Source organism: Ailuropoda melanoleuca, chromosome 10, assembly GCF_002007445.2.
Source record: "Ailuropoda melanoleuca isolate Jingjing chromosome 10, ASM200744v2, whole genome shotgun sequence".
Classification (NCBI taxonomy): domain Eukaryota; kingdom Metazoa; phylum Chordata; class Mammalia; order Carnivora; family Ursidae; genus Ailuropoda; species Ailuropoda melanoleuca.
In genome coordinates, this window is record NC_048227.1 from 17,469,052 (window position 1) to 17,484,390 (window position 15,339).

At 49.8% G+C, this 15,339-nt stretch overlaps 1 protein-coding gene across 3 annotated transcripts in view; it reads left to right on the forward strand.

Moving 5' to 3' along the window:
* GSG1L (GSG1 like) overlaps positions 1-15,339 on the forward strand; it is a 174,672-nt gene that overhangs the window by 119,872 nt on the left and 39,461 nt on the right. For all 3 annotated transcript variants that reach the window (XM_002926591.4, XM_034670209.1, XM_034670210.1), the window contains one exon: positions 4,706-4,817. In XM_002926591.4, coding sequence (XP_002926637.1) covers positions 4,706-4,817 — 112 coding nt within the window. The remainder of the gene's footprint in view (positions 1-4,705; positions 4,818-15,339) is intronic.

Here is a 15,339-nt window from a genome sequence, read left to right on the forward strand (position 1 = left end):
GTCTGTGGCGTCAGGAGTTGGAAAATGAGGTTTACAGCCATAAGTTTCCTTGCCGCCGGGAAGCAGCAGTCCCAGAGCAGGAAAACCTCATTCATTTAGTTGATGCTAATTCAGGAAGTGCAGTAACTCCGCAGAAAGTCACTTTTTCACTCAGAGGAGCTGGAAACAATTCCTTCTGCGGAGGGTTTGTACGACAGATGCTACCATGGACCTCCCTTTGCAGAACAGACACGCTTCCAGAAATACGGGCCAGGGTCGGATTTTTAAAGGAGAGTCTTCAAAATGCAATCAGAGACTCTCACCGGCCTATCTTCGAGTGAATTGTCATTTTCTTAAAGCACGGCCTTTCATATTTGGGAGTAAATGGAATTCGATTGAGAAATCGATGCTTTTTCAAGCTAACAATTTGGAAAATTAATTATTCTGCCAACAGGCTGGGTCTGGCTTCTGGGTCTAGCTAGGAGTTTTCATTATGTCCCCACTGCCCTAACACAAGGAGGGGTTGTTCTCATGAAAGTTCTCCTTCTTTAGTAGATGCTCATTAGAATACCTATGTCTACTAATGTCCCCATTTTATAGATGAGAAAACCAAGGCACCCAGAAGTCACAGAACTTGGAGAGCATCCGGACTGGCGTAGTACAGAAGGAACTGAAGAAGTTAGAATAGCAGAGTGTTTGGAGAGCAAGCTCCCTCCCCTAGAAAGGGACTGGGGGGCTAGGGAAGGGGTCAGGACCCCACGAAAGGCACAAGGCTCCTGGGTAGGGCAGCAATTTCAGGCGAAATGAGCACTGGGCAGCTAGGAGGGGAGGCTTGTCCTCCCAGCTAACGGACTCTACTGTGAGTTATGAGGACAAAAACAGTGTGACATTGACATTGGAACAGAGTGACATTAGGACACGGACTCATATACATGTGCGTCTTGGAGTGTAAGTGTCATTTAAAANGGGAAGGGCGGAGGGAGAGGGAGAAGCAGACTTCTCACAGAGCCAGGAGCCCGATGACACAGAGTTCGATCCCAGGACCTAGAGATCACGACCTGAGCCGAAAGCAGAAGTTTAAATGATTGAGCCCCCCCAGGTACCCCTGCGGTGCTGCTTTTCTAAAAGTAGGCACAGGAAGGGAAAACCGAAAAGGAAAAGACTGGTAAATTTGATAATATCCAATATCAAAGTGTATGACGAAAGCGGCTTTATCCACAATTGCCAAAACTTGGAAGCAACCAAGATGTCCTTCAGCAGGTAGATGGCCCACAGGTGAGTGACCTGTGATGTGTCCAGACAGTGGAACATCATTCAGCACTAGAAAGCCATGAGGAGACGTGGAGGAAACTTACCTGCATATTGCTAAGGGAGAAAAGCCGACCTGAGAAGGCTACACACTGTATGATTCCGACTATATATCATTCTGGAAAAGGCAAAACTATGAAGGCAGTAAAAAGATCAGTGTTTGTCAGGGGGTTGGGGGGAGGGATGAGTAGGTGGAGCACAGGGGATTTTCAGGGCTGTGAAAATAGCCGACATGGTAAGGGTGGCTACATGTCATCATACATTTATTAAAATCCATAGAATTTACAACACAAAGAGCGAAACTTAATGTAAGCCAAGGATTTAGTTAATCAGACTGGATCAGTTTTGGTTTGTCAATTGTAACAAATGTATTGCACTAATGCCAGATATTAATCATATGGGAAACTGGGGGGGGGTGGCGACCTCGGGCACAGAGGAACTCTCTGTAAGTTCCCCTCACTTTTTCCGTAAACCTCAAACTGCTCTAAAAAGTAAACTCTATTAATTAAAAAACAGAAAGATGCTCAGTACGTGGGAAAAGGCAAGCAGTAAACCCTCGGTGGTCTATGCGACAGACAGGATTAGTATCCAGAATACATAAAGAATGCCTACCAATTATAAGGGAAGGTATTTTTTTTGAAAAAAGAAAAAATTGACAAAGGATGCAGACAGGCACTGTGGAGACAGAGGTAGGGATGGTCAATGAACACGTGAAAAACGCCCCAGCTCACTAGTAATGAGGGAAACAGAAAACTTAAAATGACGTTGAAGTGTCATTCTGCGTCCTGCAAGGGGCACGATATTTCATGTGTTGGAATCTCCGGTGTTGGTGAAGATTTGGGTAAGGACGCCCAGACAGCTGGCAGAAGCACAAGATGGGGCTACCACGCAGGAGAGCGATTCCCCGACATGGGCTCAAATTTCAAATGCATAGGCTTTATGAGCCGGTAATTCTTATTATTCCCTCTGGAGAAATACTTGCTCGTAAGCACAAAAAGACTTGCAGAAAGGTGTTCACTGCAGCGTTGCTCGTGGAGCAAAATGCTGGAAATAACTTAATATAACCATCAATTGATTGGATAAATAAAACATGGTATTCGTTATTAAGGAATCATATGCATCGGTTCCAAAGAATAAGGTATATCTGTTATGTACCTCTTGGCAAGTTCACCCAGAACGGTGTCAAGTAAAGAAAAAGATGTCCATGTGGCTCACTGTTCTTCTTCTAATACACTGAGCCAGGGCAGAGAGGAGCAGAGAGGGTGTTGTGTTGGGTGTGACAGCCCAGGACAGTTCTGCACCATCGGCCAGGGCACAACTAAGGATGCAGTCCTCGGGCCGGGCAGAGACAGCCTGGGGGAGGGCGGCCCTTTACAAGGCTCCCAAGGTGGCCTCAGCACCTGTCATGGTGCCTGGATTTCCTCCCTGAATTTCCTGACTCAGGTGCTCCCCACCAGCTCGCATCTGCGGTCCAGGTATAGCGAGAAGTGTCCATGGGGCGCTCTGCGTCCTTGGTCTCCGTCGGGCGGGTCCAGCAACCGAAGTGAGACCCAGAGGTGTGCTGGAGCCTGCTGGCGCCAGCTCATGAGCCCCAACTGCGCACACCTCTGCTCTGCTCTGTGCTGCTTTCAGAGACATCACATTGGTAGCTTGAAATTGGCCATAGTGGGAGTTGTTGCACCGTGGAACAGGGCAAATGCTACGAATCAGGGCTTTTCTTTTCCCTCTGGAGAACCAGTTGTTAAACATTTGTCTTCACACTATGGGAACGCAGGATGGCCCCCTCCCTCCACTCCCCACACTGGGTTCCAGGACGCAGAGCCCTGCTCCCTCTTTACTTCCATCTCTGCTTAACCTCCACCTCTCCTCCCCTTACCTCCATCTTTCCTCTTGTCTCCTCTTCGAGAAGAGGGGAGAGGGTGATCGGGCAACCAGGGGAGGACAGACGCTCGCTGGGCAGCATGGGAGAAACCCGGGAGTTGAGGGCATTTGGATCTAGGCACCAGTCACAGCAATGCCATTGACTCCTTTCGTGACCAGGGACAGAATTTACCACTCCAGGCTTCTGTTTTCTCACCTGTGAAATGGGAATAATGATACTCAGGGCTGCCATATACAGCCTTGCAGGCATGGTTCTGCTTCAACTCCAGGGATGGACATGCACATAGACTGCATTGTGAATGGACCCTATGGAGATGTGCAGTGGGCAACCTGAACAACAGTACATAGTCCTGATCATGGTACTTCATGATACTTTAGAGGGTTGTTATGAAAAGTAACACAGAGTGCTTGGCTCACAGCAGATGCACAAGCATGATTGTTTTCCTTTCTTGTTATCTACCCCTTCCCTCCTCAATACTGTATCACTCTATCATAAGGGTAGGTTTGTGAGGGCTCCAGACACCATGGCCCACACAGAGAAATGCCCCCAGGCTTGTAATAATCCTGCTAGCTGTAACGATTACATGCCCCGTAGGCACCGACACTGAGGCTGCCTTGCCTCGTTCACCCACCCTTCGCCTTACCCATCACAGTCCTCATGTTAGGGTTCAGGGATTTGAATGAAGCTCAGAGAGTGAAGCTTTCCCCAGGGCTACATGGCAAAAACGTGGTGGAAGAGGATTTCCGCTCAGATCCCTGGGAATCCAAGTTTTCCCAGCCAGTGGGCACAAAAGATTTTTGATCGTGAGCCACAGAAAAGCATTTCATGTTTCAGTCCACACACACAGATGTATGCATAGAACTGGAAAGTTTCACAAAACGATATTCACTCTTGCTACACTTGATGGTATCCGATATGTCTATTCTATTTCATTCCGTTCTTGTTGCTTTTTTTTTTTTTTTTTTTTTTATTTTACTGCTGGCCATCAGTGAAGGTGATTTCATGACCCACCAGTCTAGTGAGTCCAGACCTGCAGTTTGAAAAATACCCTCTAGGCTGCTTCTCCAAAATGACCTTCTAACATAGGCATCAGCAAACTATAGCCCACGGACTAAATCCGGCCCAGTGCTTGTTTTTGTAAATAAAGTTTTATTGGTACACAGCCAGACTCATTTATGTATTGTCTTCGGCTCTTGCGTGCTGCAGCAGTAGAGAATGAGTTGCAACAGAGACCGCATGGACCACAGAGCCTAAAGTATCTACTTATTTGGTACTTAACAGAAAAAGTTTGCCCATCGGTGTCCAGATCTGACTCTGTCTCCCTTGTTTAATTTCCCCAGGCCTGCCTTTTGCCCTCTCGCTTGAGCTGAAGCTCCTTGGCTAGCTTAGAAAAGCACCACCCTCTGGCTTCCCTGCTCTGGTCCTGCCGAAGGCCCTTCTCCTTCCGTGCTGTCCCCCAACACTAACAGGCCCATGGGGCAAAGGGGCACAGAGCCCCACCTGGCTTCCTGACCCCTTGTTCTGCTCCCCCCGCAGGCCTCCTGGGAATGGTAGCACACATGATGTACACGCAAGTGTTCCAGGTCACTGTGAGCCTCGGCCCTGAAGACTGGAGACCCCACTCCTGGGACTACGGGTGGTCCTTCTGGTAAGTGGCTTTGACCTTCAGGCGTGCTGCAGCAGCTCGGCCCCGCTGGGGGGCGAAGGGCAGAAGAAGGCAAAGGGAGCTAGCCCAGAGTCCAAAGGCACTTTGAGACCCTAGAGCTGGGGTTGGCAGACTGTGGCCCATGGGCCAAATCAGACCCACCACCTGTTTTTACACAGCCCTCAACTTAAGGATGGTTTTTACATGTTGAAATGCTGGAAAATAAACCAAAAGAAGAATAACATCTTGTGATGTGTGAAAATTATGCAAAATTCAAATTTCAGCGTCCATAAATCAAGTTTTACTGGGACAGAGCCACACTTAACGTTTGCATGTTGTCTGTGGCTGCTTTCCCACTACAACAGCAGAGCTGTGCTTGTGACCGACACTCAATGGCCCACAAAGCCTAAAATATTTACTACCTGGCCCTTTACAGAGAAAGTCTGCCCACCCTGCCACACAGGCCGCTCTGGAAGGTGGAGATGGAAGCTGGCAAGTCGTGGGGGCCCTGGGAAGTCTGATAGGCTGGGTGGGCAAAAGAAAGACAGGATCAGCACTAGACTCCATGTGTAAGTAAACACGGTTGTGTATTCATTCAGGTAACAGAAAAGTCCAGGTGGATCGGCTAGGGTGCTTTGGGTCGTAACAGAAAAATCCATCCACGTCTCTCCAAGCAATATGGAAATATGTTGGTTCCTGTAAGTGGCAGGTGCAGCTGTGTTGTGGACTTCAGGGTGCGTTTGATCCAGGGTCTCTGATGTCATCAGGACGGACTGCTCCTCCTCTGTGATCATCTGCACACGTTAATAACCCTGTCCCTGGCTGGGCTTCCCTCCTGGTGGTGAGAAAACTGCTCCTGAGGCTGGTGCTTCTTCCTTCACATACGGGGGAAGAAAGGGCTTTTCTTTCCTGACATTGACTAAAGTCCCAAGCCTCCCTCTGATGGACCCAACTTAGGTCATTTTCTCTCTCCTGAATCGTCACCATAGCTAAGGGAATGTCATGAGCTTATTGGTTCAGCTTGCCCACACTCACCTCTGGAGCGAGGAATGAGCCAAAAACTCACAAATGGTGAGCGGGTAGAATGGATGCTGGGTGAGCTGCCAGAATGTCTGCTTCAGGCATGGCTGGAACCAGGTGATCAGGTGATTCATCAGTAGGTTACTCAATCTCCCCTTTCCACTTTCCTGCCTCTGTTCCTTTGTGTTCGTTGGCTGCATTCACAAGCAGCTTTTCCCTAAGCAAAGATGGTCACCAAGCTCAGGTCTAGGCTTACATTTTACAAAGGTAGCAACACCAGCAGAAAGATGGGGCCTCTTCCCAATATTTCCAGCCAACATCCTGGTTATGGCTTTCACTGGATTAGCTTAATTCATGTGTCCAGCCCAGGACCAACGATTTAGACCCTGAGGAGACTGGACTGCTCTAATTGGTCTGGCCTGAGTCAGACCCACCCAAACCCTTGGACAAAGAGAGGAGGAGGAGAGGTCCCCCAGTGGAAAATTGGGGGTGGAGTGGGGTTATCAGAAGAAGGAATGCGTGCTGGAAAGACGGCGACAGCAGATGTCCAGGGTCTTCTGGTCCGCAGTTCTGCTTCTGGCGGCTGGGGACATTTATACACTGTCATTTTATACGCATTTACCGAATGATTACTTGGGGACAGCCACTCTCCTAGGTACTGGGGACACAGCAGTGGCCAAGACACTGTTGTAACAGACAATTGAGACAAGTAAACAAGCTATCATGTGGCTATGGGGGGTTCGCAGACGGGTGTGGCAGCACAGAGAAGGGGTTGCGGACCCAGCTCTGGGCAGGGAGGGTCCTCTGGGGAGAATGTGGTCAGGTGGACTAGTGGAGGAGGGAATAAGTTGGGTGCTGGGCGGGGGGGACGGCAGGTACAGAGACTTTGGAGGAAGATGGTCAGAGTGGAGCAGGAAGGGCTCCAGCTCAGAAAGACCCCCTTTCAGAGCAGTGGGGACTCCTGCTGATTTGCGCCCCTTCCCACTCTCTGCTTGGCCCCGCCCCTGCAAAGGCATGTGCCTTAAAGGGACCTGGACCCTCCAACACCATCCCTGATCCCTCGAAGTGGAAGCACTGCAGGGAAACCAGCTGAGGCTCCGGCTCCCTTTTACCCAATGCTTCCCGTCCTCTCACAGTTCCTGCCTGAGCCTTGACCTTGGAAGCTGGTCATCTGAGCTAGAGAAGGGGACAAGGGAAAGGAATGAACATTTTTGAGTGTTGAGCACGTGTGTAAAATCTCTGCTGTATATCGAGCCCTGGTGTGTCGTCATTGTCACAATTCTATGGGGGGATACTTTGTGGAGAGGAAACCGAGGCACAGGGAACTTAAGTCACCCATCAGGCTATCTGGATGCTGAGAAGCTGAGCGGGGATCTGAACCCCGGCGGTCTGGCCTCAGAGCCCACACCCTCAACCTCTGTATTGTGCCTCTCTGAGAATGGGGTGATACAAAGACAGTTGGTAGATGTGCTTAGCACCCTGTTTGACACATAAGTGCTCTTAAACATCAGCCCTTTCTTTTTAAAGGATTTTATTTATTTATTTAGAGAGCACACAAGCTGGGGGAAGGGCAGAGGAAGAGGGAGAGAGAGAATCTCAAGCAGACTCACGCTGAGTGCCAGTGCAGAGCCCGATGTGGGGCTTGATCTCATGATCCTGAGATCATGACCTGAGCCGAAATCAAGAGTCCAGCGCTTAACTGACTGAGCCACCCAGGCGCCCCAGACACCAGCCCTTCTTATATTGCCGTTACTGGTATGAAATTAATACATGCAAAACCCTGTGTTGCAAGTGTGAAAACCAGGGCTCAGATAGGTTGGGTCACTCACCCAAGGTCCCACAGCCTTAAGTGGCTGTAGGATTTGGAGCCCCCTCCTCCCACAGGCCTCTCTAGAAGCCTCTAGCTCTCCACCCTGGCACTCAGCGTCTAAAACCCAGCCTGCTGGCGTCGGCCATGGGAACCTTTCTTTCTCTGAAAGCTGGGCCTCCAGCCCTGCTCCTCTGCTCCTCTCCTCCCTTTGGACTGGCCTCATTCTCATCTGACTTATTTAAGGCCAGGGCCCAATGTGCGGCCCCTATTAGGGCTGATCCGTTTCTTGTCACTGAGGCCTGCGAGATGGATCAGCCCCATTTTTCATCCCTTGCTTTTGGGGCCTCGCCAGGGCTGTGCAGTGTCATTTCTCTTGTTTAATATGTGTGAGGCCATTTGTCAAAATTCTGGCCCCTGCGCCGCCCCTGTCCCCACCCCCAGGCACCAGAGAGGAGACCAGCTTTGAGGCCAGACAGCGCTGGCCTCTGTCTCCCTGCCCAGCAGAGCAAGACAGGCCGTGGGGGCTTGGGAGGTCAGGGAATCGGAGACGCCCAGCTGATGTTGGGCACCAGCTGCTGGGAGGGACGCCTGCACAGGAAGGGGAAGGTTCCTTGATTGGGAATCAGACAGCCTGGCTCAAACCTTACCCGGACACGCATGGCTGGGCCGCTGTGGGCCGGCGGCATGGAGGTGTGGGTGAGGCCGGAGGAATCAGCTTGGGAGCAGACCCCCAGTCTGACGCTCGCCAGCTGCGGGCTCACACCAGGTCACTCAGCCTCCCGGGGCCTCAGTATCTTCATTTGTAAAATGGGGATGGCCTGAGTCTACTCATGGGGCTCTTGCGAGCAGTGCGTCGGGTTTCTCTTCATTTGGACCACAGCAGCCTCAAATACAAATGTGGTATTGTCTCTTACGGTTTAGTGGGTTGACCGGGCTTGGCTAGGTTGTCCTTGTCAGGGTCTTCCACGACGCTGCAGTGGGATGTGGCACCCTCTGGGGCGTGGCCGGGCAGGACGTCCAAGCTGGCCCCTCCCAGCATGGGCTGGGGGATGCTGGCTGGGGCTGGGGGCTCAGCTAGGCTGTCAGCGGGAGCGGCTTCCTACGGGGAGCATGCATTCCAAGCGATCCGAGCAGAAGCTACAAGTTTATTTTATGACCTTGCCTCAGGAGTCACACTGTCACTTCTGGTGCGTTCTGTTGGTCAAGAGCAAGTGATGGGGCCGGATTCAAGGCGAAGGGGCCGCACAAAGCGTGAGCCTGAGGAGGTGAGGCTCGGGGCGGGGCATCTCTGGGGAGGAGCTACGATGAGGACCTTGTGAAGCGATGCGTGTGAGGTGCTTAGCACAGAGGATGTGCTCCACGAATGTTGCTGTTAGAGGCAAGCAACCCAGCCTCTTGGCGTATCCATCCGTAGAGCAGGTAACGGTCATGCGTGTGTCATAGGGTTGTTGGAGGGACTACGTGGACCAAGCTCTTAAAGCGCTTGGTACACAGTAAGTGCTCCTAAGTGGCAGTCATTCTAAGTGGTGACAGTGACATTGAGCCTTTGGTAATGCTGCTCTCACTTGCTAGGGGGCACGTGCCCCGAATGGCCAGGTGATGACACCCGGTGGGTGTGCAGGCAGCCCCTTGCTGTCTGTGCTCTGGCCTCCACCTGCCCTGGCCGTGCCCTCCCGTCCCTGCCTGACTCCCCGCTTTGACCCTAAGCCTCAGAACCCCATCCTCCTCTGAGCCCGGGGCCCCTCTGGCCCTCCTGCCTGCCTTCCCTGCCCCCCGCTCCAGCTCTGTGTCTCAGCTCCGCGAGCTGTCTGGTCTTGCCGTGCTAACTCCCACGGAGGGGCTACCATGCCCAGGTCAGGGACCAGGACACAGCCTCAGAAAGAGCAAAGGCCCAGGTCGCACAGTTAGCAAACTGCATGCAGCCCGCGGCTGAACGCAGCCCCTAGATGTTTTGTGTGGCCTGCCATGGTGTTAGATAAAAGATGTATTTGGGTGCCTGGGCGGCTCAGTTGGTTAAGCATCTGCCTTTGGCTCAGATCATGATCCCAGGGTCCTGGAATCGAGCCCTGAATTGTCGGGCTCCTTGCTCAGCAGGGAGTCTGCTTCTCCCTCTTCCTCTGCCCTCCCCTCTGCTCGTGCTCACCCTCTCTCTCACACACACACACAAAAATCTATAAAAATCTATACCTATTAAAAAATACAGTGTTGAAAAAAAAGATGTATTTGTTTTTAACATCTTAAAAATCCGAGTTTGGGGCTTCTCTTGACCGTGAGAAGCTGTGTCCTTGCCGAACTGGCCTTGCCACATGACACCAGGAGCTGGAGTGGAGGGTGGCTGCCCCTTTAGATGGGGCACATGCTTTCCAGGTCACCCCTGTCCCCACCACACCCTATTGCCCTGTATTTTCCCCACATTATCATCCACCAGACCCTGCAGGAATTTGAGTTGTGACCCCTGCGTGGAAGGTCAGCATGGCAGATTTTCTGGTGATGACAGGAACGTGGAAAGCTAGTCACTTTGTCCTTCTGTTTTGAATTTGAGCAAAATGGAGAAAGATTTAAAAAAGGGCCCCTCCGACCACAACACACATAGCAAACCCCCAATCCTGAGGGGTAGGAGAGCATCATGGAGTCATAGCTTTATAAGAGCTAGAAGCCCAGAGAGGTTAAGCGGTTTGGCACAGGTCACACAGCAAACAGTAGCAGGTTGGGTCAGTACCGAGGGGGGTGGTGCCTCTCTGTTTGCCTCTGAGACCCCATCTGTGTGAAGTTGATGGCCTCACTGCTACCCTCCCTTCTTCCCTTTGCCCCCTTCCAGTTTCCACAACCCTGTGGAAACAGAAGGCTAGGCTCTTCCCTCTCTCGGGACCCTCGGCTGCCCTGTCCTCTCTGCAGGCCTTAGCTGGCCTTTCAGCAGATCGATCCCTTAAGGGTGGGGGGTTCTGCTGCTGTGACCACAGAAGGACCTTGGCCCCAAAGAGCCCCTGGAGAGGGTGTGTTTGCTGATGTCACTGCTGAGAGTCTGAGTGGTCAGCAGGAAGCAGGAAGCTCTTGCTCTTTCTCATGTCCCCCAAGGCAGGGGGCTCAGGCCTCCTCCCCTCCCTCTAAGACCAGGGAGGGGAAGGAGAGGCGTGGCTGCCCGAGGGTGCCTGCTGGCCATGCTGGACTAGCTAGCTGGGCCTCCAGAACCTGCCATTGTCAGCTCCTGCTCCCATCAGCTCTGGGGCACTGGGCATGGCCTGGACTGATCATTTGTGTCCTGTCCTGCATCGTGACTCTCTGTGCATCTGTCCTGAATGAGGATGAGGGCTGCCCCCCTTGGGGGTCAGGTAACAGTCTTCCCACCAAGCAGGGCCTGTGGTGGATTGCAAGGTGGGGTCTGTGCATTTCTGGATCTGTCCCCAGCACCCCCTGCCCTGCCCTGCAGCTCCCAGAGGACAAAGCAGTTGACAGCCTCTCTGTCTAACCTGTCACCCTCCCCTTTCCTCCCCACAGTGTCCACTCTGCTCTTGGCTCCAAAAACCAGGCCAGCCACCCACGTACCTCACTGCACCCGCTCAGAAGTGCAAGCTGCAAACCCCAGCAGGTGTTCGAGCCCGGGGTTTGCAAACTGTGCCCTGTTTGGGGGCCCAGAGGGGTGCTGGCATGAGGCACAGCAGGGAGGAGGGAGACTTGTGGATGTAAGCCTGAGCCCCCCAACCACAAAACCAATACAGTGTTTTTATATCTGTCTGTTCAGCCTGTTTTTATCGTATCTGTATTTCTTCATTCTCCAAATATTTACTGAGCATCTGCTGTGTGCCAGGCACTGTTCTGGGTGCTAAGGACATAGCAGTGAACAAAACAAAGCTCCTGTTTCCGGGAAGCTGAAGTTTGGAATGGGTGGGAAGACCATCAAAAACCAAATAATTGGGGCTACCGCTTTTGGGGAGACGGAGTAGACATACTTCTCCCTATTCCTCCTGCTAAGTACAACTGAAATCCTAGAACATGAGACATAAAGCAAGCATAAGCAGATGCTGAAAGGTAGAAGGCAGTAGGCTGGACTGGGGCCAAGAGACAGCACGTTGGTGAGTACTTTTTCTAGTGCATTCCACTTTGGAAATGAAGAAGTCAGCAACCCAGCACTGCCAAAGGCACGTGTGCGTGTGCGCACACACACACACACACCCTACCAAAAGTCTGCTTTCTGTAGCCGAAAGACCAGGAAAGGGGCAGCCTACCAAGACAGGAAACAGCAATAACTGCTCTCGATAGTCCTACATCACAGATAACAAACCACAAATAAACCAACAGTTGTGGTTTGACCCCCCACTCATGCCAAGCTTAGATTCACCTCACCAGGCTGTCATGAGGCCCCTCACCGGCTGCGGTGAGAGCAGAGTAGGGAGCCGGGAGGGTCACTTTGCTGGAACAGTAACAAGTCCCACCCACCCAAGAGTGGCAGTGGCGGTCACATGCGGAGCCAGGACCCCTACCCCCAGCAGGGGGTAGCATGACTAGAAGTTTCCCCTTAAGACTGGGAACACCACTCTTCCTCAGCCCAGTGCTGGAAGTTCTCGCTCGTACAGTAAAGCATGGAAAGTAAACCAGAGGCATACAGATTGGAAAGGAACAACTAAGCCATACTTATTTGCAGATGACATGACGGTCTATGTAGAAAAATCCAAGAGATCTACCAAAAAATGCCTAGACCTAATAGACGAGTTCAGTACAGTCTTGGTATACAAGAGAAAAACCACAGAAATCAATTACATTTCTTTTTTTTTTTAAGATTTATTGATTTTACAGAGCGTGTGAGTGTGTGTGAGTGGGGGGAGGGGCAGAGAATCTTCCAGCACACTCTCCACTGAACATGGAGCCTGAAACCAGGAGTCAGATGCTCAACCAACTGAGCCACCCAATCAATTTTTTAAAAAGATTTATTTATTTATTTGAGAGAGAGAGAGAGCACAGGCAGGGGAAGGGCAGAGGGAGAGGAAGCGGAAGAGAATCTCAAGCAGACATGCCACTGAGCGTGGAGCCCGATGGGGGCTCTGTCTCAAGATCCTGAGATCATGGCCTAAGCCGAAACCAAGAGTCAGGTGCTCAACTGACTGAGCCACCCAGGCGCCCCGGTGCCCCAATCAGTTATATTTCTATAAACTAACATTGAACAGTTGGACAACAAAACTAAAAATACAATACTGTTTGCACCTTAAAAAGTGAAACACTTTGTCATAAATCTAACAAAAAAACACCTGTAGGACTTGCATGCTCAAAACCACAAAATGCCAATGGGAGAAATCAAAGAAGATCGAAATAAATAGATAAACCATGTTTGTGGTAAAGACGCCAGTTCTCCTCAAGCTGATATACAGGTTTCATGCAATTCCTATTAAAATCTCATCAAGATTTCTTGTAGGTATAGACAAGATTATTCTAGAATTTACTAGGAAAGGTAAAGGAACTAGAATAGCTAAAACAATTTTGAAAAAGAAGACTAAAAGTGGGAGGAATCATTCTATCCAATTTCAAGACTTAATAAATAGTTACAGTAGTCTAGGCTGTGTGGTATGGGTGGAGGGATACACAGAGATCAATGGACAGAACAAGGGACCTAGAAATAGACCCACACACAGAGGCCTAACTGATATTTGACAAATATGCAAATCCGTTAAGTGGATGGGGGAGTAGCCTTTTCAGCAAATGGTGCTGGAACTATTGGACATTCAGAGACAAAAGAAAAAAAATCAATCTTGATCTAAACTCCATGCCTTGTATAAAAATTAACTCAAAATGGGTCATAGACCTTAATATAAATTGTAAAACTATAAAATTTTTAGAAAAAAAAGAGAAAATCTTTGGGTTCTAGACATAGTCTAAGAGGTTTTAGATTTGATATCAAATGGATCAAAAGCATAAATGGAAATTTGATAAATTGGATGTCAGCAAAATGAAACACTTGCTCTGTGACAGACTTATTAAGAGGTTGGAAAGACAAGTTACAGGAAGAAAACGTTTGTAAGCCACCTCTCTGACAAAGGCCTAGTATTTAGGATCTATACAAACCCTCCAAACTCAACAGAAAACAACAACAGAAGCAAACAGTCCGATTAGAAAGTGGGCAGAAGAACACGAACAGATATTTTGCCAAAGAGGATAAACAGATGGCAAGTAAGCAACTGAAAAGATGTTCAACACCATTAGCCATTAGGAACATGCAAATGAAAACCACAACGGGGTGTTACTACACATCTATCAGAATCGCTAAAATAAAAAAAAAAGTGACAACATGACATGCTGGTGGAGATGTGGAGAAACCCCCTGATATAAGGGAACAAATGGTTGATACACACAGCAGCCAGAATGACTCTCCAGAGAATTATACTGAGTATGAAAGCCAGTCCCCAAAATACGCACTGTGTGATTCCATTTATGCAACATTCTTAAAATGACAAAATTAGAGAAATGAGCTGATTACTGGTTGCCAGAGGTTGGGAGGGATGGGGTGTGGCTGTAAAATGGCAAAGGAGGGATCGTGGCGGTGATGGATGGAGATGTTCTGTATCTTGACTGTATCCGTTTCAGTACGCTGGCTGGGGACTGTATTTGCAAGATATCGCCATTGAGGGAAACTGGGTAAAGGGTACACGGATCTCTCTGTATTCTTTCTTACAACTGCATGTGAATCTATAATTATCCCAAAATAGAAAGTTTCATTTAAGAACAAAGAATAATAAATAATAGGAAGAAAAGCTACAGGAGAATTACAGGGTGTGGCAAGGGCTGAGATGAAATTGAACAGGGTGTGTGACAGGGAGAGACGTGCCTCCTCTGATTGGGTCATCAGACTTGGGAGTTGGACCTGCTCCTGGATAACATCCTTGATCATATAAAGATTAGAAGTTCACTTTAAAACTAAGCTATGCAAGAGAGGGGAATTTATAGAAAGTAATTGTACAAGAAGTTGGGTAGCCAATGACAGACACCCAATTCAAACTGGCTTAGGGAAAGAAAAAAATTCGATAAAGGAATTTGGACTCCCATAACTGAAAAGTCCAGGGATAATGGCTTCAGCTCAGGGATCTACCTCCTTACCATGGCTCTGCTTTGAGTCAGCCTCCTTAGCAAGTTGCGTAGTGGCAAGACAGTCTCCAGCAGCTCCAGGCTTATATCCCACCAGCTTGGCACACTAGGAGAAATACGTCCAAGAATCTGGGGATCAAGTCTCATTAGCCTGACTTGGGAGTCACATGCCCATCCTTGAACCTATTACTGTGCCCAGAGGGAAGTGTTGCTCTCACTGGCCAGGTGTTGGCCATGTGATCACCCCTTAAAGTTGAGGGTCAGGCCAGCTCCACACAAACCACGTGGCCTGAGAGGAGGGGAACACTGGTCCCTTAACAGAATGGATGCCAGTCAGGCAAAACCAACCTATGTATCCTCGTGGAAGCCCAGGAAAAGCCTGCTTCTTTATTCTCTAACTTCACGTTCTGAATTTCCACCTCTGTAGTTCAAACACACATCCCACTTTGAACTAGTCTTGAGTTTTATTGCTTAGAAGAGAGAGTATCTGATTGGACCAACTTTGGTCAGATGCTCAGCCCTCATCCAATCATCTATGAACAGGGGGCAGGGTCACCTACTGGGCTCTTTGATGATGGACAGGGCGGTTCTAAGATGGGCCAGGTGGACCCCGTCACTGTCTATTAC